Below are 26,058 nucleotides of genomic sequence, written 5' to 3' on the forward strand. Positions count from 1 at the left end.
TATAATTTACTATAAAAAAAATGATAAAATATGAGGAAAAATGGAAAAAAACACACTTTTTCTAACTTTGACCCCCAAAATCTGTTACATATCTAAAACCACCAAAAAACACCCATGCTAAATAGTTTCTAAATTTTGTCCTGAGTTTAGAAATACCCAATGTTTACATGTTCTTTGCTTTTTTTGCAAGTTATAGGGCCATAAATACAAGTAGCACTTTGCTATTTCCAAACCATTTTTTTCCAAAATTAGCGCTAGTTACATTAGAACACTGATATCTTTCAGGAATCCCTGAATATCCCTTGACATGTATATATTTTTTTTTTGTAGACATCCCAAAGTATTGATCTAGGCCAATTTTGGTATATTTCATACCACCATTTCACCGCCAAATGCGATCAAATACAAAAAATTGTTCACTTTTTCACAAATTTTTTCACAAACTTTAGGTTTCTCACTGAAATCATTTACAAACAGCTTGTGCAATTATGGCATAAATGGTTGTAAATTCTTCTCTGGGATCCCCTTTGTTCAGAAATAGCACACATATATGGCTTTGGCGTTGCTTTTTGGTAATTAGAAGGCCGCTAAATGCCACTGCGCACCACAAGTGTATCATGCCCAGCAGTTAAGGGGTTAATTAGGGAGCTTTTAGGGAGCTTGTAGGGTTAATTTTAGCTTTAGTGTAGTGTAGTAGACAACCCCAAGTATTGATCTAGGCACATTTTGGTATATTTCATGCCACCATTTCACCGCCAAATGCGATCAAATTAAAAAAAACGTAAAATTTTTCACAATTTTAGGTTTCTCACTGAAATCATTTACAAACAGCTTGTGCAATTATGGCACAAATGGTTGTAAATGCTTGTCTGGGATCCCCTTTGTTCAGAAATAGCAGACATATATGACTTTGGCGTTGCTTTCTGGTAATTAGAAGGCCACTAAATCCTGTTGCGCCTCACACGTGTATTATGGCTAGCAGTGAAAGGGTTAATTAGGGAGTTTGTAGTGAGCTTGCAGGGTTAATTTTAGCTTTAGTGTAGAGATCAGCCTCCCATCTGACACATCCCACCCCCTGATCCCTCCCAAACAGCTCCCTTCCCTCCCCCACCCCACAATTGTCCCCGCCATCTTAAGTACTGGCAGAAAGTCTGCCAGTACTAAAATAAAAGGGTTTTTAAAAAAAAAATGAATTTTTTTTTAGCATATTTACATATGCTACTGTGTAGGATCCCCCCCTTAGCCCCCAACCTCCCTGATCCCCCCCAAAACCGCTCTCTAACCCTCCCCTCTGCCTTATTGGGGGCCATCTTGGGTACTGGCAGCTGTCTGCCAGTACCCAGTTTACAATAAAAAATGCTTTTTTTTTGTTTTTTTTTGTTTTTTTCTGTAGTGTAGCTTCCCCCCCCCCACCCCCCACAGACAAACCCCCACCACCTTGCTGATTGTTTAAAATTTTATTTTTTTATATATTTTTTATTTCCCATTTTCTGCAGTGTAGCGGTTCCCACCCGCTCCCTCCCCGTGCACGCGCCCGCCCCCACCCTCCCGTGCACGCGCGCGTGCCCGTGCGCGCCCCCAGCCACCCCCGCCCACGATCCCGCCCCCCTTCACATCCACATGGCCATCGATGGCCGCCACCCGCCTCCCGGTCCGGCTCCCACCCACCAACGCAGGTAGCCACCGATCTCCGGTGCAGAGAGGGCCACAGAGTGGCTCTCTCTGCACCGGATGACTTAAAAAGGTTATTGCAGGATGCCTCCATATCGAGGCATCACTGCAATAACCGGAAAGCAGCTGGAAGCGAGCAGGATCGCTTCCAGCTGCTTTCCACACTGAGGACGTGCAGGGTACGTTCTCAGGCATTAACTGCCTTTTTTCTGAGGACGTACCCTGCACGTCCTCAGTCGTTAAGGGGTTAAATATCAAACAAAAAATGTTCTGATATATGTTTTTATTTTAGTTTACGATGTTGCTTGCATAACTGCAAATAGGTTAAACCCATAGTTGAGGACTTCTCCAAATCAGCAATGCATTATGTACATATGCTTCTTGTCATTGACTCACCAGATTGTGTTTAAAGTGAAGGTTAACTTTGATGAATGAAAGCCCGTTTTTTAGAAATACTATTAAAAACAGGGGCACTTTCATTCATCAAAGTTTACAAAGCAGCAGTTTTGTTTATAAACTTACCTTTTTTTCTTTTCACAGCCAGAGCAGCTTCCCCCTCCTGGAAATCCTCTCTTCACACGTCAGCAATGACTAATCCGGCTTCCTCCAAACACAGCATGGCCTCAGGGGGGGAAGCCGTGATTGGAGGAAGCCGGATTAGTCATTGCTGACGTGTGAAGAGAGGATTTCCGGGGGGGGGGGGGGAAGCTGCTGTAGCTGTGAAAAGAAAAAAAGCTAAGTTTTAAATCAAAACAGCTGATTTGTAAACTTTGATGAATGAAAGTGCCCCTGTTTTTAATAGTATTTTTAGAAAACGGGCTTTCATTCATCAAAGTTTACCTTCACTTTATTAACTAGGTCCCAGAAGTACATTGCTACTGTAGAGCAGACTTTAAAGTTAATACAAATATTGTAACTAAAAAAAGTTAACGTTTACAATCATAAACTAAAAGATAGGGACTTTCATTTATGAAAGGCTTTGGAAATGCTTAATTTTTTAAAATGAATTATCCTTTTTCCTATAGGTCGCGGCGACATATAGGAAGAAGGGTAATTCATTTTTAAAAAATGAGCGTTTCCAAAGCCTTTCATGAATGAAAGTCCCCATCTTTTAGTTTATGATTAATAATATTGTAACTAAAAAAGTTAAAGTTTACAATCACTTTAAACTCTGCTCTACAGTAGCAATGACATTGTCGCCATCCTCCGCTCGTAACAGTTTATTTCCTATTTCACTGACGATTCAGGCTGTAGCCAATCTAATCACGCCCCCTTTGCTAGGCGCCAAATGGGGCACAATACGATTGGCTAAAGCCTGAATCGTCAGTGAAGTAGGAAATAGACTATACGTTACGGGCGGGGGAATGGCGACATATAGGAAAACATGAAAGGGCAATTAATTTGGTTTCCAAAGAATTTCATGAATGAAAGTCCTCTTTTAGTTAATGATTACAAATATTGTAACTAAAAAATTTAAAGTTTACTATCACTTTACTTTAACCTTGTATTTAAAGGGGTGTTTTAACCATTGCAAATGGGTTTCAAGGGACATTAGACTGCTGCGTACAACTACAATAGATTAGACTCATCATGCTATTGTTTTCCCTCCTGTAAGCTCTCTTTAATGTCGTTCACTTATTTTAACCCTTTACAGAATCCAGCTGGTAAAGCTCTGCATTTTATACTGGGCGCCACCATCTTGTAACACATGCATTGTTGCGTACTGTGTTAGGAGCAGGGCACTTTCACAAATCTGTGTTTGACAGCTGTACCTAGCACTTTAGCTTAGCTCACATAATAGAAAACAGAAGTGTTACATTTCTCCAACATAGGTGTGTCCGGTCCACGGCGTCATCCTTACTTGTGGGATATTCTCTTCCCCAACAGGAAATGGCAAAGAGCCCAGCAAAGCTGGTCACATGATCCCTCCTAGGCTCCGCCTTCCCCAGTCATTCTCTTTGCCGTTGTACAGGCAACATCTCCACGGAGATGGCTTAGAGTTTTTTGGTGTTTAACTGTAGTTTTTATTATTCAATCAAGAGTTTGTTATTTTAAAATAGTGCTGGTATGTACTATTTACTCTGAAACAGAAAAGAGATGAAGATTTCTGTTTGTAAGAGGAAAATGATTTTAGCAACCGTTACTAAAATCGATGGCTGTTTCCACACAGGACTGTTGAGAGGAATTAACTTCAGTTGGGGGAAACAGTGAGCAGACTTTTGCTGCTTGAGGTATGACACATTTCTAACAAGACGATGTAATGCTGGAAGCTGTCATTTTCCCTATGGGATCCGGTAAGCCATTTTTATTACATAAAGAAAAAAAGGGCTTCACAAGGGCTTTTAAGACTGTAGACATTTTCTGGGCTAAAACGATTGATATATAAGCATATTTTATACTTCATAGCTTTGAGGAATTATTTTATTCTTGGGAATTATGTAAAATAACCGGCAGGCACTGTATTGGACACCTTATTCTCTAGGGGCTTTCCCTAATCATAGGCAGAGCCTCATTTTCGCGCCTCTATTGCGCACTTGTTTTTGGGAAGCATGACATGCAGATGCATGTGTGAGGAGCTCTGATACATAGAAAAGACTTTCTGAAGGCGTCATTTGGTATCGTATTCCCCTTTGGGCTTGGTTGGGTCTCAGCAAAGCAGATACCAGGGACTGTAAAGGGGTTAAATATAAAAACGGCTCCGGTTCCGTTATTTTAAGGGTTAAAGCTTTCAAATTTGGTGTGCAATACTTTTAAGGCTTTAAGACACTGTGGTGAAATTTTGGTGAATTTTGAACAATTCCTTCATACTTTTTCACATTTGCAGTAATAAAGTGTGTTCAGTTTAAAATTTAAAGTGACAGTAACGGTTTTATTTTAAAACGTTTTTTGTACTTTGTTATCAAGTTTATGCCTGTTTAACATGTCTGAACTACCAGATAGACTGTGTTCTGTATGTGGGGAAGCCAAGGTTCCTTCTCATTTAAATAGATGTGATTTATGTGACACAAAATTTAGAGAAAATGATGCCCAAGATGATTCCTCAAGTGAGGGGAGTAAGCATGGTACTGCATCATCCCCTCCTTCGTCTACACCAGTCTTGCCCACACAGGAGGCCCCTAGTACATCTAGTGCGCCAATACTCCTTACTATGCAACAATTAACGGCTGTAATGGATAATTCTATCAAAAACATTTTAGCCAAAATGCCCACTTATCAGCGAAAGCGCGACTGCTCTGTTTTAGAAAATACTGAATAGCATGAGGACGCTGATGATATTGGTTCTGAAGTGCCCCTTCACCAGTCTGAGGGGGCCAGGGAGGTTTTGTCTGAGGGAGAAATTTCAGATTCAGGGAAAATTTCTCAACAAGCTGAACCTGATGTGATTACATTTAAATTTAAATTGGAACATCTCCGCGCCCTGCTTAAGGAGGTGTTATCTACTCTGGATGATTGTGAGAATTTGGTCATTCCAGAGAAATTATGTAAAATGGACAAGTTCCTAGAGGTCCCGGGGCCCCCCGAAGCTTTTCCTATACCCAAGCGGGTGGCGGACATTGTAAATAAAGAATGGGAAAGGCCCGGCATACCTTTCGTCCCTCCCCCTATATTTAAGAAATTGTTTCCTATGGTCGACCCCAGAAAGGACTTATGGCAGACAGTCCCCAAGGTCGAGGGGGCGGTTTATACTCTAAACAAACGCACCACTATACCCATAGAAGATAGTTGTGCTTTCAAAGATCCTATGGATAAAAAATTAGAGGGTTTGCTTAAAAAGATGTTTGTTCAGCAAGGTTACCTTCTACAACCAATTTCATGCATTGTTCCTGTCACTACAGCAGCGTGTTTCTGGTTCGATGAACTAGAAAAGGCGCTCAATAAAGATTCTTCTTATGAGGAGATTTTGGACAGAATTCATGCTCTCAAATTGGCTAACTCTTTCACCCTAGACGCCACTTTGCAATTGGCTAGATTAGCGGCGAAAAATTCTGGGTTTGCTATTGTGGCGCGCAGAGCGCTTTGGCTAAAATCTTGGTCAGCGGATGCGTCTTCCAAGAACAAATTGCTTAACATTCCTTTCAAGGGGAAAACGCTGTTTGGCCCTGACTTGAAAGAGATTATTTCTGATATCACTGGGGGCAAGGGCCACGCCCTTCCTCAGGATAGGTCTTTCAAGGCCAAAAATAAACCTAATTTTCGTCCCTTTCGCAGAAACGGACCAGCCCCAAGTGCTACGTCCTCTAAGCAAGAGGGTAATACTTCTCAAGCCAAGCCAGCCTGGAGGCCAATGCAAGGCTGGAACAAAGGTAAGCAGGCCAAGAAACCTGCCACTGCTACCAAGACAGCATGAGATGTTGGCCCCCGATCCGGGACCGGATCTGGTGGGGGGCAGACTCTCTCTCTTCGCTCAGGCTTGGGCAAGAGATGTTCTGGATCCTTGGGCGCTAGAAATAGTCTCCCAAGGTTATCTTCTGGAATTCAAGGGGCTTCCCCCAAGGGGGAGGTTTCCACAGGTCTCAATTGTCTTCAGACCACATAAAAAAACAGGCATTCTTACATTGTGTAGAAGACCTGTTAAAAATGGGAGTGATTCATCCTGTTCCATTAGGAGAACAAGGGATGGGGTTCTACTCCAATCTGTTTCGTAGTTCCCAAAAAAGAGGGAACATTCAGACCAATCTTAGATCTCAAGATCCTAAACAAGTTTCTCAAGGTTCCATCGTTCAAAATGGAAACCATTCGAACAATTCTTCCTTCCATCCAGGAAGGTCAATTCATGACCACGGTGGATTTAAAGGATGCGTATCTACATATTCCTATCCACAAGGAACATCATCGGTTCCTAAGGTTCGCATTTCTGGACAAGCATTACCAGTTTGTGGCACTTCCGTTCGGATTAGCCACTGCTCCAAGAATTTTCACAAAGGTACTAGGGTCCCTTCTAGCGGTGCTAAGACCAAGGGGCATTGCAGTAGTACCTTACTTGGACGACATACTGATTCAAGCATCGTCCCTTCCACAAGCAAAGGCTCACACGGAAATTGTCCTGGCCTTTCTCAGATCTCACGGGTGGAAAGTGAACGTAGAAAAAAGTTCTCTATCTCCGTCAACAAGGGTTCCCTTCTTGGGAACAATAATAGACTCCTTAGAAATGAGGATTTTTCTGACAGAGGCCAGAAAATCAAAACTTCTAAACTCTTGTCAAATACTTCATTCTGTTCCTCTTCCTTCCATAGCGCAGTTCATGGAAGTAATAGGTTTGATGGTAGCGGCAATGGACATAGTTCCTTTTGCGCGAATTCATCTAAGACCATTACAACTGTGCATGCTCAGTCAGTGGAATGGGGACTATACAGACTTGTCTCCGACGATACAAGTAGATCAGAGGACCAGAGATTCACTCCGTTGGTGGCTGTCCCTGGACAACCTGTCACAGGGGATGAGCTTCCGCAGACCAGAGTGGGTCATTGTCACGACCGACGCCAGTCTGGTGGGCTGGGGCGCGGTCTGGGGACCCCTGAAAGCTCAGGGTCTTTGGTCTCGGGAAGAATCTCTTCTCCCGATAAATATTCTGGAACTGAGAGCGATATTCAATGCTCTCAAGGCTTGGCCTCAGCTAGCAGAGGCCAAGTTCATACGGTTTCAATCAGACAACATGACGACTGTTGCGTACATCAACCATCAGGGGGGAACAAGGAGTTCCCTGGCGATGGAAGAAGTGACCAAAATCATTCAATGGGCGGAGACTCACTCCTGCCACTTGTCTGCAATCCACATCCCAGGAGTGGAAAATTGGGAAGCGGATTTTCTGAGTCGTCAGACATTTCATCCGGGGGAGTGGGAACTCCATCCAGAAATCTTTGCCCAAATTACTCAATTGTGGGGCATTCCAGACATGGATCTGATGGCCTCTCGTCAGAACTTCAAGGTTCCTTGCTACGGGTCCGGATCCAGGGATCCCAAGGCGACTCTAGTAGATGCACTAGTAGCACCTTGGACCTTCAAACTAGCTTATGTATTCCCGCCGTTTCCTCTCATCCCCAGGCTGGTAGCCAGGATCAATCAGGAGAGGGCATCGGTGATCTTGATAGCTACTGCGTGGCCACGTAGGACTTGGTATGCAGACCTGGTGAATATGTCATCGGCTCCACCATGGAAGCTACCTTTGAGACGAGACCTTCTTGTTCAAGGTCCGTTCGAACATCCGAATCTGGTCTCACTCCAACTGACTGCTTGGAGATTGAACGCTTGATCTTATCAAAGCGAGGGTTCTCAGATTCTGTCATTGATACTCTTGTTCAGGCCAGAAAGCCTGTAACTAGAAAAATCTACCACAAAATATGGAAAAAATATATCTGTTGGTGTGAATCTAAAGGATTCCCTTGGGACAAGGTAAAAATTCCTAAGATTCTATCCTTTCTTCAAGAAGGTTTGGAGAAAGGTTTATCTGCAAGTTCTTTGAAGGGACAGATTTCTGCCTTGTCTGTGTTACTTCACAAAAAGCTGGCAGCTGTGCCAGATGTTCAAGCCTTTGTTCAGGCTCTGGTTAGAATCAAGCCTGTTTACAAACCTTTGACTCCTCCTTGGAGTCTCAATTTAGTTCTTTCAGTTCTTCAGGGGGTTCTGTTTGAACCCTTACATTCCGTTGATATTAAGTTATTATCTTGGAAAGTTTTGTTTTTGGTTGCAATTTCTTCTGTTAGAAGAGTTTCAGAATTATCTGCTCTGCAGTGTTCTCCTCCTTATCTGGTGTTCCATGCAGATAAGGTGGTTTTGCGTACTAAACCTGGTTTTCTTCCGAAAGTTGTTTCTAACAAAAACATTAACCAGGAGATAGTCGTGCCTTCTTTGTGTCCGAATCCAGTTTCAAAGAAGGAACGTTTGTTGCACAATTTGGATGTAGTTCGTGCTCTAAAATTCTATTTAGATGCTACAAAGGATTTTAGACAAACATCTTCCTTGTTTGTTGTTTATTCTGGTAAAAGGAGAGGTCAAAAAGCAACTTCTACCTCTCTCTCTTTTTGGATTAAAAGCATCATCAGATTGGCTTACGAGACTGCCGGACGGCAGCCTCCTGAAAGAATCACAGTTCATTCCACTAGGGCTGTGGCTTCCACATGGGCCTTCAAGAACGAGGCTTCTGTTGATCAGATATGTAAGGCAGCGACTTGGTCTTCACTGCACACTTTTACTAAATTTTACAAATTTGATACTTTTGCTTCTTCTGAGGCTATTTTTGGGAGAAAGGTTTTGCAAGCCGTGGTGCCTTCCATCTAGGTGACCTGATTTGCTCCCTCCCTTCATCCGTGTCCTAAAGCTTTGGTATTGGTTCCCACAAGTAAGGATGACGCTGTGGACCGGACACACCTATGTTGGAGAAAACAGAATTTATGTTTACCTGATAAATTACTTTCTCCAACGGTGTGTCCGGTCCACGGCCCGCCCTGGTTTTTTAATCAGGTCTGATCATTTATTTTCTTTAACTACAGTCACCACAGTATCATATGATTTCTCCTATGCAAATATTCCTCCTTTACGTCGGTCGAATGACTGGGGAAGGCGGAGCCTAGGAGGGATCATGTGACCAGCTTTGCTGGGCTCTTTGCCATTTCCTGTTGGGGAAGAGAATATCCCACAAGTAAGGATGACGCCGTGGACCGGACACACCGTTGGAGAAAGTAATTTATCAGGTAAACATAAATTCTGTTTTTTACAGTTTTTTGCACAGTTTAAAAGTTAAAAAAAAACAAATATAAACTTTAAGATGGCTGTGCCCAGTGTGAAGAGACGGCTTCTCTAACTGATAGTTGTAAGTGGTTAAAATAAGAGCATGACTTTGAAAATAGCTGCAGGCACAGGATGAAAAACTGTATTATATTGTAGTTGTACTCAGCAGTCTAATGTCCTTTTAAACCCCTTTGAAATAGTTAAAACACTACATTAAAACAACAACTTGAGCAGCGCACTTGGAAATTGCAGTCTCTTGTATACTACTACTTGTACTACATTAAAGATGTAAAATAATGATGGTCCATAGGGCTCCATAACATATGGTATATATTTCCCGCTACTAGGAGGAGGTCAAGAACCCATACAAGAGCTTAAAATCCCTCCTACCTCCCATCTCTAATCAGTTCTGTTCTTAGCCTCGTAGGAGCTGGTTAAGAATAGAGGTGTTTCCAGCTACTTGCTTATGGATTTAAATTTGGCAGCTTAGACTAACATGAGACCCAGAGTCCCTGGGAATTATCATTCACAAAGAAGACAGAAGAGAGACTTCACAACAGCTTAATGATGCAGGACCATAGGAATACCTTGTTATATGCACAGTATTTCCCTATGGGACTTCAGCCATAACTACCCTCAGGCATTGCAGGGACTTGTCCTAAAGCCTCCCCCTGAGATATAGTTATTTCCTACAGATATCCTCTGCGGTACCTGTACCAGCACTGGATGGGCTCTCTACTGGATACTCTTGCAGCTACATGAATGGTAAGCTGGTGGAGGGCTGCTACTTAAGTTAAGTTACTTGCTACAGCACACACACAGCCCAGATGCTATTTGTAGGTTTCTCTGACACAGGTACAGCATAGCCAGGGGACTTAGTCTGCTCTCCTCATGACACACTTTTTTCTTTTTTTCAGGTCCCTACATGCCCTAACCTTATCTGGGACACAGCCCATATAAGACTGGTGCCTTTCACAGCCCTCTGGCAACTCTGGGGAACCATTTTGGGCACTTTATTGTAAATAGGTGCCTGGCCCTTTAAGAAAACAGCTAACTGAAGTGCAGTTAGTGGTTCAGTGGAGGAGAGTTATTTTATTGAAGGTTTAAGTGTGAATTTAGTGCTTGGTGCACACTTTTTAAAAAAAATACATTTTGGGCAAGATTTACAAGTAGCACGTTATGAGTTTGGAAAATTGAGATTGGGCGCCCGCATTCGCCTTTTACTCAACAATCCTTTCCGCGCTCGAATAGCTGTAGTTAACAGTTTTGCGCAGGATAAAAGTTTCACAAAACACTTCAAAAATACATTACAAAGTACAGTTACTCATATTAACAATGTCTAATAAAAATATTAAAAAATATTGCACACAGAAGTTATAAGGGCTCAAAGATACAAGATCTCGGGTGTTTGGAAAAAAAAGCAGACAAAGGGATTTTACATTGACATACATACACATACGTATAGAAACATGGATTTATATGTATAGAGATATGTTCAACTATGGAGATAATAAAAATGTTTTACATTACAATCTTATGCACATTAAACAATATCTCAGATATATTTTCAAAGAGATATTTGCATATAAATCACGAGATATCTAGACATATATATATATATATATATATATATATATATATATATATATATATATATATATATATACTGTGTATATATATATATATATATATATATATATTCATATGCATATCTTGCAATAAATAGATCAGTCCAAAAATGATCACTTATATAGAGAAATATTTTTTTATAAATAAATAGAACATATCCTGTTGCAAAAAAACATTTTTGCAATATGAAATATTAGCATTTTCATGCACACTTTTATAGGAGAATACATCATGGGCTTTGCACAACAGATTAGGGTTTTTGTGTGGGTTTTTTTTTATTTGTCTTCTCCATAGATTTCTATGGGGAATATGTGAATGCGCACATGATTTTGCTGTTTGCATTACGCGGCTTAACCCGCCCGCAAAATAAGTTATTTTGCAACTTGTAATAATTGTGCAACCCCAAATGCAAAAAAAAGCCATAACGCGCGGGGTGTTTTCGCAACTGATTTGCCGTGCGACTTGCCCCATGAGCCTCTCTGAGGCACTAGCATTACACCGGGTAGACCTTCCCCTCAATTTCCAGGGCTTTCCTCTTCACTGCTGTTCTCTAGCAGAATAGCAGCTTTATGAGCTGGGGTACGTACTCATAATGGAGCTGCCAGGTGGTCAGTTAGGTATTCAGTCTACAGCTTTGGACTTTAGTGTACAAACACTAAGTTAAAATAAATGTGTCAGAGGAGCTATTAGGTTTAGTGCAGAGGACTCTATTTCTGGTTTCTATATTTGTGTACGTCTTGTGTCATTGTATACTCTACTTTTACACCTTATTATGGAACAAACAGAGTTTGTCCCCACTGATGTCAGTATTAACATTTTAGTGGAATTTGCTACAGATCTCCCTCTCCCTACATAATTGTGTTTATTTTGCAACTCTGTTCCTGTATAACAGGTCAATCAACTCTGTTAAAGCTTGGTACCTCAAATTTAGTTATTTTATGGAGTCCTATCAGGGCTCTCATTGACACTACAGACATTAGGATAATACTGTGCAACTAGTGCATACCACGTAGATTGTATGGTCTGTTTTTTATTGCTACCTCTTTTCATAAAGGGCTAACAAAATCTTAATATTTACTGTGTGAAGGTATTCTGATGATTACCTTATATTAGTCTATATGTATTTGATACATTTACACCTATCTGCAATAGTAATGAGTAATAAGTAAATACAACATACTGCTTATATTTAAAGGGACAGTCATGTCAAAATTAACCTTTCATGATATAGATAGGGCATACAATTTTAAACAACTTTCCAATTGACTTTTATCATTAAATTTGCTTTGATCCCTTGGTGGTATTTTTGAAAAGCTAAACCTAAGTAGGTCTCTTAGCTCAGAGCATTTCTTCTATAAGATACGACGAGTCCACAGATTCATCCTTTACTTGTGGGATATTATCCACCTGCTAACAGGAAGTGGCAAAGAGCACCACAGCAGAGCTGTCTATATAGCTCCTCCCTTAGCTCCACCCCCCAGTCATTCTCTTTTCCTACTCTAAGTACTAGGAAGGGTAAAGTGAAAGAGGTGATAAAATGTAAGGGCTCCATGTTCTAAGCCGTCAATTCATCCGTCATTGTAGACGCGGATAAACTCGCTGTTACTCGCCGCGGGCGAAATGGTGTCCGCTGTCGCTATGTACTAATAATCCCCCAATAAATAGACAAGTCTAGCCTGCCGCGAGCAGTGGCGGATTATTGATAAATTTGACGCCTCGCTCGCCGCAACTAAGCTGATGTACTTAACTTTCAGTTGAATTGTCTGGCCAATTATTAACACGTGACATGCAAGGTGTCACGAACATCATAGTAGTCGCGGGAATAGAATTTTGCTCCTATAAAAGAAGAGTGATTACAGAGCGTTATTTTTGTAATATTTATTTACAATTTGGATATGGCTTCATCTGGATCTGATAATATATAAATATTAATATAAAAATAAATATAAAGATTGACAACTATACAATACAAATTTAAAATATAGATTACTCTTTAATTACAGTCGACAAATTGGGCGCAATTTATGTACATGGAAATGAGAGACAAATTAGACCCCAGTTATGCTGTAAGTACAATGCTGATATTACTGCCTTTTATATATGTCTAGACTGGCGTCTAGATTGACTTTCCTATTGTTTTGTACCTTGCCCGCCACCTAAAAGGTGGCGAGGCAAAAATAACGAGGTGGGAGCGGAAATTGTAGCGAGCGGACAAATAGATTTTTTAGTACATTCGTTTTTGGCGAGTTGGTGGTCAAATGTGTCTAATTACAGTGAAAAATGGAGAGGTAGCGAGGTTTGGCGGATAAGTACGCTCGCAATTTTAAAGATGCGAGTTTGAACATAGTTGACGACTTTGTACATATCAGTTTGCGAGTTTTGACGCGAGATTTGTTGCGGGTAGCTCGCTGACTGCTTAGTACATGGAGCCCTTAGTTTTTATTTTCTTCAAGCAAGAATTTTTTATTTTAAATGGTACCAGTGTGTACTATTTACTCTCAGGCAGCAGATGGATGAAGACTTCTGCCTGGAGGCTGATAATCTTAGCATTTGTCACTAAGATCCAGAGCAGTTCCCACAGAATGGCTGAGGAGTACAAGAAACTTCAGTGTGAGGAACATTTTCATGCTATATAGCAGTGAGGTATGTTCAGTCAATTTTTCTGGAGAGACTCTGGTATTTCAGAATGGCTGACAGTATCCCCATGAGGGTAAGGGTAAGCAGTAATCCTAAGGAAGAGGGGTATTACTAAGCTTGCATATAGGGGCTCATAAAAAATGTTTGAGACTCAGTTTGAATGTTTGTGGGCAAACGTTTATTGAACTGGGAGTGCTGATAACGTTTTTGGTAGTAACGTTTTTGAGGCTTTATTGGAGGGTACACTTGGCTTCTTTTTTGGGTTAAAGAACCCACATGGCTAGTTTCAGACCGCTCTGGTGCGGTTCATTTGGGCTGCATAACATAGAGTGAGATGGGCAGAGCCTATTTTTGCTCCTCAATTGTGCACTTGTATTTGCAGAGCAAGCAGCAAGCTCCAACTCCGGTGGGCCCTTGTGGAAGTGTTGGGCCAAATTGAAGCTTTAACCCCATTTTTCCAATCCCTGAGGGCGGGTAGGCGCCACAGCAGGGCTGTGGCGAGGTGCAGGGGGTGTTTTTTCCTGATTTAGGCATTATTAATTATCCAGTTTTTCACTGTAAAGGGTTAACTGTTCCTTTCCTTGTGGGGCAAACTTCGCTGTATATTTTGAATATTCATGCAAAAAATTGAAACAATTTGGTTATATTTAAGCTGTTTTGCAGAACGTGTATGCTTTTTTTCTGTTAAAGGCGCAGTACCGTTTTTTAAGATTGTTATTTTTTTACTAAATAAAGTGTTTTCAAGCCTGTTTGTGTCATTACTAGCCTGTTTAACATGTCTGACATTGAGGAAAGCCAATGTTCAATGTGTTTGGAAGCCATTGTGGAACCCCCACTTAAAATGTGTCCCTCATGCACTGAAAGGGCAATTAATTGCAAAGAACTTATTTTAGCTGATAAAAGTATGTCACAGGATGATTCTCAGTCAGAAGGGAATCAGGTTATGCCATCTAATTCTCCCCAAGTGTCACAACCATTAACGCCTGCACAAGTGACGCCAAGTACTTCTAGTGCGTCTAATTATTTCACCCTGCAAGATATGGCCGCAGTTATGAATACTACCTTCACAGAGATATTATCTAAGCTGCCTGGGTTGTAGGGGAAGTGCAGTAGGTCCGGTGTGAGAGTAAATGCTGAGCCCTCTGACGCTTTATTAGCCATCTCCAATGTACCCTCACAATGTTCTCAGTTGGGGGTGAGGGATTTGCTGTCTGAGGGAGAGATTTTTGATTCAGGAAAGATGTTCCCTCAGACAGATTCAGATATGACGGCTTTTAAATTTAAGCTAGAACACCTCCGCTTGTTACTCAGGGAGGTTTTAGTGACTCTGGATGATTGTGACCCTATTGTAGTTCCACCAGAGAAATTGTGTAAAATGGATAAATATCTAGAGGTTCCTACTTACACTAATGTTTTTCCGGTCCCTAAGAGGATTTCGGACATTGTTACAAAGGAGTGGGATAGACCAGGTATTCCCTTTTCTCCCCCTCCTACTTTTAAGAAAATGTTTCCCATATCAGACACCATTCGGGATTCGTGGCAGACGGTCCCTAAGGTTGAGGGAGCTATTTCTACCCTGGCTAAGCATGCAACTATACCTATTGAGGACAGTTGTGCTTTCAAAGATCCTATGGATAAAACATTAGAGGGTCTTCTAAAGAGAATATTTATTCATCAGGGTTTTTTTCTGCAACCTATAGCGTGCATTGTTCTTATAACTACTGCAGCTGTGTTTTGGTTCGAGGTTCTTGAGGAGGCTCTTCAGGTTGAGACCCCATTAGATGATATTCTGGATAGAATTAGGGCTCTTAAGCTAGCTAATTCTTTCATTACAGATGCCGCTTTTCAACTGGCTAAATTAGCGGCAAATAATTCAGGTTTTGCCATTTTAGTGCGTAGAGCATTATGGCTTAAGTTCTGGTCGGCTGACGTGTCATCAAAATCTAAGCTTTTAGCCATCCCTTTCAGGGTAAGACCCTATTCGGGCCTGAACTGAAAGAGATCATTTCAGACATCACTGGAGGAAAAGGCCATGCTCTTCCTCAGGATAAGACAAATAAGATGAGGACCAAACAAAATAATTTTCGTTCCTTTCGAAACTTCAAAGGTGGTCCATCTACCTCTTCCCCTGCTGCAGAGCAGGAGGGGAATTTTGCTCAATCCAAGTAAGTCTGGAGACCTAACTAAACTTGGAACAAGGGTAAACAGGACAAGAAGCCCGCTGCTGCCACGAAGACAGCATGAAGGGGCAGCCCCCGATCCGGGACCGGATCTAGTAGGGGGCAGACTTTCTCTCTTTGCTCAGGCTTGGGCAAGAGACGTTCAGGACTCCTGAGCTTTAGAAATCGTGACCCAGGGGTATCTTCTAGATTTCAAAGATTTTCCTCCAAGGGGGAGATTCCATCTTTCTCGATTGTCTGTAAACCAGACAAAAAGAGAGGCGTTCTTACGCTGTGTAGAAGACCTACATACCATGGGGGTAATCTGCCCTGTTCCAAAAACAGAACAGGGGCAGGGGTTTTACTCCAGTCTGTGGTTCCCAAAAAAGAGGGAACATTCAGACCAATTTTAGATCTCAAGATCCTAAACAAATTCCTCAGAGTCCCATCCTTCAAGATGGAGACCATTCAAACTATTTTACCAATGATCCAGGAGGGTCAATATATGACCACCGTGGATTTAAAGGATGCATATCTGCACATCCCTATCCACAAAGATCATAACCAGTTCCTCAGGTTCGCTTTTCTGGACAAGCAGAAAGGCCGCGGGGCATAGCAGTGGCGCCTTATCTAGACGATATCTTAATTCAGGCGTCAACTTACCAACTAGCCAAATCTCACACGGACATCGTGTTGGCTTTTCTAAGATCTCACGGGTGGAAGGTGAACGTAAAGAAGAGTTCACTTATCCCCCTCACAAGAGTTCCATTCCTGGGAACTCTTATAGATTCGGTAGACATGAAATATTTTCTGACGGAGGTCAGGAAATCAAAGATTTTAACCACCTGCCGAGCTCTTCATTCCATTCCTCGGCCGTCTGTGGCTCAGTGTATGGAGGTAATCAGACTAATGGTAGCGGCAATGGACATAGTTCTGTTTGCTCGCTTGCATCTCAGACCACTGCAACTATGCATGCTCAATCAGTGAAATGGGGATTATGCAAATGTATCCCCTCAGATAAATCTGGATCAAGAGACCAGAGACTCTCTTCTTTGGTGGTTGTCACAGGATCATCTGTCCCAGGGAATGTGTTTCCGCAGGCCAGCATGGGTCATAGTGACGACGGACGCCAGCCTATTGGGCTGGGGTGCAGTTTGGAATTCCCTGAAAGCACAGGGTATGTGGACTCAGGAGGAGGCTCGCCTCCCGATAAATATTCTAGAACTGAGAGTGATATTCAATGCGCTTCAGGCGTGGCCTCAGCTGGCTTTGGCCAGATTCATAAGATTCCAGTCGGACAATATCACAACTGTAGCATATATCAATCATCAGGGGGGAACAAAGAGTTCTCTAGCGATGATAGAGGTTTCCAAAATAATTTGATGGGCAGAGGCTCACTCTTGCCATCTATCAGCAATCTATATCCCAGGAGTGGAGAACTGGGAAGCGGATTTTCTAAGTCGTTAGACTTTTCATCCGGGGGAGTGGGAACTTCATCCGGAGGTGTTTGCACAATTGATTCATCAATGGGACACACCAGAATTGGATCTGATGGCATCTCGTCAGAATGCCAAACTTCCTTGTTACGGGTCCAGATCAAGGGATCCTCAAGCAGTACACCATTTCCTCTCCTTCCTTCGCCAGAATCAAACAGGAGAGAGCTTCGTTGTTTTTGATAGCACCTGCGTGGCCACCCAGGACTTGGTATGCAGATCTGGTGGACATGTCATCTCTGCCACCGTGGACTCTGCCACTGAGACAGAACCTTCTCATTCAGGGTCCGTTCCAACATCCAAATCTAGTTTCTCTGCGGCTGACTGCCTGGAGATTGAACGCTTGATTTTATCCAAGCGGGGATTCTCGGAGTCGGTCATAGATACCTTGATTCAGGCTCGAAAGCCTGTCACTAGGAAAATGTATCATAAGATATGGCGTAAATATCAAAGGCTACTCATGGAGTAAGATCAGGATTCCTAGAATTTTGTCCTTTCTCCAAGAAGGATTGTAGAAGGGGTTATCAGCTAGTTCCTTAAAGGGACAGATATCTGCTTTGTCAATTTTACTGCACAAGCGTCTGGCAGATGTTCCATACGTTCAGTCGTTCTGTCAGGCTTTAGTTAGAATCAAGCCTGTGTTTAAACCTGTTGCTCTGCCATGGAGTTTGAATTTAGTTCTTAAAGTTCTTCAAGGGATTCCGTTTGAACCTATGCATTCCATAGATATTAAGCTTCTATCTTGGAAAATTCTGTTTTTCGTTGCTATCTCTTCGGCTCGAAGAGTTTCTGAACTATCTGCATTTGCAATGCGACTCGCCTTATCTTGTTTTTCATGCTGATAAGGTGGTTTTGCGTACCAAACCTGGATTTCTTCCTAAGGTTGTTACTAATATGAATATTAATCAGGAAATTGTTCCTTCCCTGTGTCCTAATCCTTCCTCTAAGAAGGAGCGTCTTTTGCACAATTTGGACGTGCTTTGAACTTTTACTTGCAAGCGACCAAAGATTTCTGTCAAACATCTTCTCTGTTTGTTGTCTATTCTGGAAGACGTAGCGGTCAAAAAGCTACGGCTACCTTTCTTTCTTTTTGGCTGAAAAGCATCATCCGTTTGGCATACAAGACTGCTGGACAGCAGCCTCCTGAAAGAATTACAGCTCACTCTACTAGAGCGGTGGCTTCCACATGGGCTTTTAAAAATTATGCTTCTGTTGAACAGATGTGTAAGGCTGCGACTTGGTCTTCACTTCATACTGTTTCCAAATTTTCCAAATTTGATAATTTTTCTTCTTCGGAGGCTATTTTTGGGAGAAAAGTTCTTCAAGCAGTGGTGCCTTCTGTTTAGTCATCTGTCTTGTCCCTCCCGTTCATCCGTGTCCTGTAGCTTTGGTATTGTATCCCACAAGTAAAGGATGAATCTGTTGACTTGTCGTATCTTATAGAAGAAAAGTAAATTTATGCTTACCTGATAAATTAATTTCTTCTATGATACGAGTCCATGGCCCGCCCTGTCAATTTTAGACAGATTTTTTTTTTTATTCAAAACTTCAGTCACCTCTGCACCTTTTAGTTTTTCTTTTTTCTTCCTGTACCTTCGGTCGAATGACTGGGGGTGGAGCTAAGGGAGGAGCTATATAGAAAGCTCTGCTGTGGTGCTCTTTGCCACTTCCTGTTAGCAGGAGGATAATATCCTACAAGTAAAGTATGAATCCGTGGACTCGTCGTATCATAGAAGAAATTAATTTATCAGGTAAGCATAAATTTACTTTTTGAAAGTTTTTGACAGACAGTACTAGTTTATGTGTGTCATATAGATAACCTTGTGCTCTCCCATGGAATTATTTAGGAGTCTGCACTGATTGGCTAAACTGCATGCCCGTCAAAAGCTTAGATACAAGGTAATCACAGAGGTAAAACATATATTAATATAACAGTGTTAGTTATGCAAAAATGGGTAATGGTTAATAAAGGGATTATCCATCTTTTTAAACAAGATAGATAAGTGTAGGCTGTCTCTTTAAGTGATTAAAGAGAAATGCTTATAGATATAGGTGATAAAGCATTGTACTGCTTTCACTTAATGGAAAGTCCTTTAGGTCGCAGTGTCAGGTAGATAGGAACTGCCAGAAGAATTGTCCCACCCTTTTTGTAACATAGACCAACAGCTTGGGTATTAATCCCAAATGTTATGAAGCCTATGGACCATCATTATTTTATGAAAGAAAACAAAATTTATGCTTACCTGATAAATTCTTTTCTTTCTGAAGAATGATGGTCCATAGGCCCCGCCCATCTCAATTGTGGGACGGCAGTTATATTGACACCCCTACAGACCCTGCTTTGTCTTTCCTACCTATGTTTCCTATTCTCTGCTCGGCTATACAGTGAACTGATTAGAGGTGGGAGGGATTTTAAAGGGACACTGAATGCAAATTTTATCTTTCGTGATTCAGATAGAACATGCAAATGTAAGCAACTTTCTAATTTACTTATATTATCAATTCTTCTTTGTCTCTTTCTATCTTTATTTGAAAAATAAGGCATCTAAGCTTTTTTTTGGTTCAGAACTCTGGACCGCACTTTTTATTGGTGGATGAATTTATCCACCAACAAAAAATGGGCCGGCATCTAAACTTACATTCTTGCATTTCAAATAAAGATACCAAGATAATGAAGAAAATTTGATAATAGGAGTAAATAAGAAAGTTGCTTAAAATGTCATACTCTATCTGAATCACAAAAGAAAAAAAATTGTGTTCAGTGTCTCTTTAAGCTCTTGTGTGGGTTTTTGACCTCCTAGTGGTGGGAAATATCCCATATGTTATGGAGCCCTATAGACCATCATTATTCCAAAAGAAAAAAAAAATATCAGGTAAGCATAAATTGTTTTTTGCACTGGATTTTCTTGTGTTTGTTGAAATTTGTTCTGATCTTGTGCTTTCTTTTCTAGGTTCTTGTTCCCAAGGAACCCACCTTTATGGGGAAAATGGTTGAAGTGGATATTTTTGAATCTGGAAAACATTTTATGAAGGGAAGACCAGTGTCAAATTCTGAAATCTACACACCGTCTATCACCAAGCCTCTAGCAAAAGGAGAAGTTTCTGGTTTATCTGAGGTGAGTATAAACTCTGAGAAAATTGCTTTCAAATGTGTTAACAGCAGAACATTTAAAATGGCCTCCAAACTGTGTGGCCTGGTCCAGCCAATGTCTTCTACTGTATATTTTTATCTTGTCAAAGGACTCAATAGAGTACATTTTAATTTATAGCTTCGTCTGAACAGAATATTTACATTTACCTTAGTTCAAATTATGTCATAGTGTATTAGTGTCATGCTTGATTTTCTTCATAAATGGAAAGAGTCCACAACTGCATTCATTACTTTTGGGAAATAAGAACCTGACAACCAGGAGGCGGCAAAGACACCCCAGCCAAAGGGTAAAATACTCCTTCTACTTCCCTCATCCCCCAGTCATTCTTTACCTTTCGTCCCAGGAGGTTGGCAGAGAAGTGTCAGAAGTTTGTTTTCGTCTCTTATGGAGGGTAGTACTCTTCGACATGGGACGGGAGTTTTAAGTTATCCTGCCAGTCTCTTAGTGAGGGCTTGGATGAAAGTTAGAGTCTAGCGATGCAGGAAGAGTCTTTCTGCAAAACCATCCCGACTCATTTTAACAACTCCGTAAGCAATCGGAATTGTCGAACTAAGCTTCGCTGCCTGCTTTCCACGGCGTAGATTCCGGTAAGATCGTTTAATTTTACTTCTTCATGATTGTACTGTAACTCATTTGTTCCTACGAACTCACATGAAAAATACAGGATCTCAGTGGGACTCCTTTAGTATCTTGGAATCAAGGGTTTATATCTCCTGAAGGGGATTATTGAACAGGATTTTTTTTAATCATGTTTATGTTATTCAATCTGCTTATGTGTAGTGTTAACTGGGCTCGTGGCTTTTGGAACATAACAGCCTTTCGAAGTGATGCGACCTTGCAGTCGGGCACGCTTTTTTTGGACTGTACGGTTCACCTTGTGACCGGGCGTGTTTACGTTTTGGTCTCCCATTTCCGCATTCCTGACTGTGTGGTGATGGAGAATTCTAGTCCGCTGGTGTCTGGTTCATAGGAAGTGGTGAGTACCAGCCATTGTGGGTGTCAGGTGCCGTTTAAATTGTTTTATATTTAGTCAATTTTCTAGTATTATTTATCCAGTCATAGAGGATACTGATAAGATTGTTTAACTTTCTGATTCAGATTCTTCATCCTGTGACAAATGCGAATTGGCCCCATTGACTCAGGTCAGTCAGTTATGTTCTATAGGCTGTTCTAGAGCGCCTTGTTCCTCGGGCTCAGGGATTCAAGGGACTGCTGAGCTATCCGCCTTGGGGGCCCCGTCCTCCGGGAGGCGAGTTCCCTACCGCTCCCTACTACTACACATGCGGGTAACCCGGAGGTTGTGGCACGTTTTTGCTTTTACATACTTTTGGCGTTTGCGCGTCTACAAAGTCTAGATGTTTATTTGCAATTGTGTTGGTGCCCAATTGCCCGAGGTCTCTCGGCCACTGGAGGGTATGTGCAGTTCCCTGCGGGTGTAACTGTTCAAGGGATTGAACACCTGAGTGTTGTGCCTTTCGTTACAGGCTGACTCGCCTTCGTGTTCTACTCAGACACGTTTTTGAGCTGCGGGTCCGTGCAGCTCTCGGGATTGTTTCAGTCCTAAATAGCCGTCTCTCTGGTGACTGGGTCAGTGAATTTTGCGGAGTCGCTCTCCGGAACCTAGAGTATTCCTTCTCACGTATTGGGAAAATTAGAGAGTTTAGCTCCTCTTTTCCGCTGATCCGGGCGGTGTTGCTTTAGGAAATTGTCTTTTTTGGACTTGTTCCTTTAGTGGTTCTCTTCTTCATTGAGACCTCTTGGATTGTCCGTTCACCTTGTGGATGGGTCGCCTTTGGGGGACTTGGATTCTCTTTGGGAGTTGGTTGTTCCTTTTTTCGGGACATTAGACAGTGAGGTCTTTTTGGGTTCCGGTTAGGGGTCCTTCCCCGGTGTTGGGAATGCTCTGCATCTCCTTCTTGGGATAGAAGAGGTCCTAGTAATTTTCCACTCACATGGTTCAGGTATTGCCATCCAGGTGGCATCCAAACCCATGTTTTTCTGTCCTCTGACTTCAAATCTGAGGTGATGTGAAGGCTTGATGTTGCTCTGCTCGGGTGACTTGTCTTCACTGTTCCCCTTGTGTCCGGAGCCTGTGGCTAGCTGGACAGCTAGCTCAGCAATCTACTCTATGCTGTAGCAAACCAAGGGTTGCTAGTTTGATCCCCGGCGATCCTTTCGAGGTTGATAAAATGAGCAGCGCCTTGTGTCCCTTAGGGGGATTAGCCACACTTTTCAAGCACAATCATGTTAATGATGCTTGGATGCCTGTTAGCTCTAGTGTCCTTTTATGGCCTTGGCTCTTTGGAGTGTTGGGCTCCTGCAAAGGGTGGTCTATTCACTTTGGGTCGGGACTTGCAAGGGCTTCTTGCTCTTGTTATCCGGGTTATTCTGGATTTTTTCCCTGGGAGGTCTGTTTTTTATATCAGACGAGGGATTTATGTGCCTGGAAGATTGTTTAATCTAAACATTTGTGGGGCCTGGGTTTCTTGTCCTGATCTACGGTTTTCTAGGGTTTTACTCAGCGTTTTCTCTTTGTGGATCCCACTGTGGGATTTTACCGGACCTTATGATCCTAGGACTGGCCTGGGGGTTCCAGTTTCCGGGGTACTTTGGCTTAGCCCTTGTTCTGGCTGTTCTGTTTTGCAACTTTGCCAGATTTATTGAGAGCCGGGGCTCCTTGGGCCTTGTCTTGCGCCGGATGATACGGTTCCCTTGGGACAGCCAACTAACGTGACCTGATGGTGCACTTTCCTGCCTAGCAAGGTTTGCGGTTGCTTAGCTGTTACTTTTGCGTCTGTTATGTGTGCTTGCACGATGGTGTTTTAAGGGGTTCTTCTGTGTTTGTTAGTGACGTGGCCTTGTGTCCTCTCGGTTCTTCCTGTCTTATGGGCAGGTGTTTATCAATGCTCTCCTCTTCAGGGGGCTCGTTGTCCTCCTTACAGAGGTGTGGTTCCCTTTTAAGGGGCCTCTCCTGTGTTCGGGAGGTTGGAACAGATTTTTATCTGGTTCGGGATTGGTCTAATCTTTGAGTTGTTCCTTTCCATCTGGAGAGCTGCTGGCTCCGCATTGAGACTTAGTCGGGTGGCCTTGCTAGATCTGCTTGGGTCTAACGCCTACTCGTTTGTCTTTAGGTTGGAGTGGCTGTGTCCATTCGTCCGTCCTTTTGGGTGCCGGTCTTGTGGTTTCTTTTCGGTTCCCTTGTTTTCAGATCTGCCGTTGCTTGGGCTGGTCCGGCTAGGTGTAGGATCTGAGATCTGTTGTTCATTTTCAGGTCTTGGGGGTGACAGTGGACCTTCCTTTTTTAGAGGTTCTGTGCCTCTCCCCCTTTGAGATCTGTGGGTATGCTTGGCGGCCTGGATTGCCTGGAGAGTGTCCTCATTCTTGAAGGTTGGGCAATCTCATTTTCTGAGTTTGCTGCTTGTAATTTTCTGTTTGTTCAGTCTCTGAGTTCTGACGTTTTGAGGACTTTGTCTTCAGCTGTCTCTTTTTCGTTGCTGTTGTACGATGTTTGGGAGATGTTTCTTCTCCTTGATGATTCCCGGTTGCTCCTTGTGGGTTGAGCGTCGTCTCCCCTTATTCTCAGGATCCATTTGGGTCTCTGTGGACTTTTCCCTCCTTTGAAGGTTTTTTTTTTCCTTTATGGATTTTGCTTTATCTTTTGGGTATCCCTTTGGCTTACCCTTGTCCTACTACTACTAGTAAGGGGACTGACTGCTGGGCGACGGTTCTCCTAGAGGAGTGTTGGCTCAGTGAGTCTGCTTGCGGTGTCTAGTTAGGCTTTCGGACTATCTGCGGGTCAGTGTCCTTGGGGCCTTTTCCTTCTAGTTCTTTTCCCCGGCTCCGACAAAGTGGGGTTTGGTTGGGTTGTGTTTTTTTTTCACGCCAGGTGCCCTCAGAATGGGCCGCCTATTGTACCCTCCCGTTTTTGCATTCAGTGTCCTCTATAGCTTGGGTATTGTTTTCCCAAAAGTAATGAATGCAGCTGTGGACTCTTTCCATTTATGAAGAAAAACTTAAATTATGCTTACCTGATCATTTTATTTTCTTCAGATGGAAAGAGTCCACCCGTATTTTTTCTGTGGGTGTCCCTTATTTTTTTATTCTTCTGGCACCTTTTCACCCTGGTATTTCTTCTACTGTTCCTTGTTCCTCGACAGAATGACTGGGGGATGAGGGGAGTGGGAGGAGTTATTTAAGCCTTTGGCTGGGGTGTCTTTGCCTCCTTCTGGTGACCAGGTTCTTATTTCCCAAAAGTAATGAATGCAGCTCTTTCCATCTGAAGAAAACGAAAATTATCAGGTAAGCATAATTTAAGTTTTTCCAAGTTTTTTGTTTTATAGAAAATAATAGAAAAACAGGTTTTGAAAACATAAGTAAACATCTTGTGATGTTTATGTAACTGAGGCAAAATTTTAAACATATGTGAAGATGGACATATATTGAGTCTTCTTAAAGGGACATTGTACAGTAACATTTCTCTTCTTTAATGTATTCACAATAATCAATTTTACCTGATAGAGTGGATTAAAATTGTTTTCATACATATTTTTACCTTTATCTTGTCATTTGAAATGGCTTATTGTGCTTGTTGAAACCACCACCTATACTGAAAATGTAAATGCTGCCGTATTGAATATAGAAAATCAATGTAAACAAGAATCGGCATCAGGAATAAACTTCCCCGGGGAAGTTCAGCCATTTTGAATATATATGTATGTGCAAGCTTTAAGTATAAACATTATCAGCTGCTTCTTGAGTACATTGTCCCTTTAAAGTGACATTAAACACTAAATATATTCCATCCACCTCTCGCTAATTATGGGTGCCACCGTTTTGCAGATCCTAAACAGTTCTTCTACTGTGTGTTCAACCCCTTTATTGGTGTCAGACACACAGCATTGCTGGGTCGCTAGTCTTAAAATGACCTGCTCTAATGAATTAGAACATGTACTGTTTCAACTATAGTGGCCCATAAAGATAGACAATTTTGATGAGTGCTATTTTTTTGCAGTTAAAGGGGCTGTAAATTTTTTTTATTATTATTGTTTTCTAAGAACTTTTAAAATGTATTAGGTTTTTTTTTTAGCAGACGTTTCTCTACTAAGTAAGAAAAATAAAACATTTTTATGCTTGTAAGGCATGTAACTGTCCTGCAATAGGGCAGTTCTATTTATGCTGATGAGCCAGCAAGTTATTGGGTATTAAAGTGTTATGAAACCCACATTTTCTTTCATGATTCATTTTAAAGGGACAGTCTACACCAGAATATTTATTGTTTTAAAAGATAGATAATCCCTCTATTACCCATTCCCCAGTTTTGCATAACCAACACAGTTATAATTATACACTTTTTACCTTTGTGATTACCTTGTATCTAAGCCGCTACAAACTGCCCCTTATTTTAGTTCTTTTGACAGACTTGCATTTTAGCCAGTCAGTGCTGGATCATAGGAACTCCACGTGCGTGAGCACAGTGTTATCTATATGGCACACATGAACTAACACCCTCTAGTTGTGAAAAACTGTCAAAATGCCCTGAGCTAAGAGGAGGTTTTCAAGGCCTAGAAATTAGCATATGAACCTCCTAGATTT

The 26,058-nt window shown here is 41.9% G+C and overlaps 1 protein-coding gene across 1 annotated transcript in view; it reads left to right on the forward strand.

The window, feature by feature from the left end:
* Positions 1 to 26,058, forward strand: part of CDKAL1 (CDK5 regulatory subunit associated protein 1 like 1) — a 2,417,072-nt gene that overhangs the window by 2,323,736 nt on the left and 67,278 nt on the right. The window contains exon 15 of the mRNA XM_053714792.1: positions 20,266 to 20,430. Within this exon, the coding sequence (XP_053570767.1) occupies positions 20,266 to 20,430 (165 nt within the window). The remainder of the gene's footprint in view (positions 1 to 20,265; positions 20,431 to 26,058) is intronic.

Source organism: Bombina bombina, chromosome 5 (genome assembly GCF_027579735.1).
Source record: "Bombina bombina isolate aBomBom1 chromosome 5, aBomBom1.pri, whole genome shotgun sequence".
In the NCBI taxonomy this organism is placed as follows: Eukaryota; Metazoa; Chordata; class Amphibia; order Anura; family Bombinatoridae; genus Bombina; species Bombina bombina.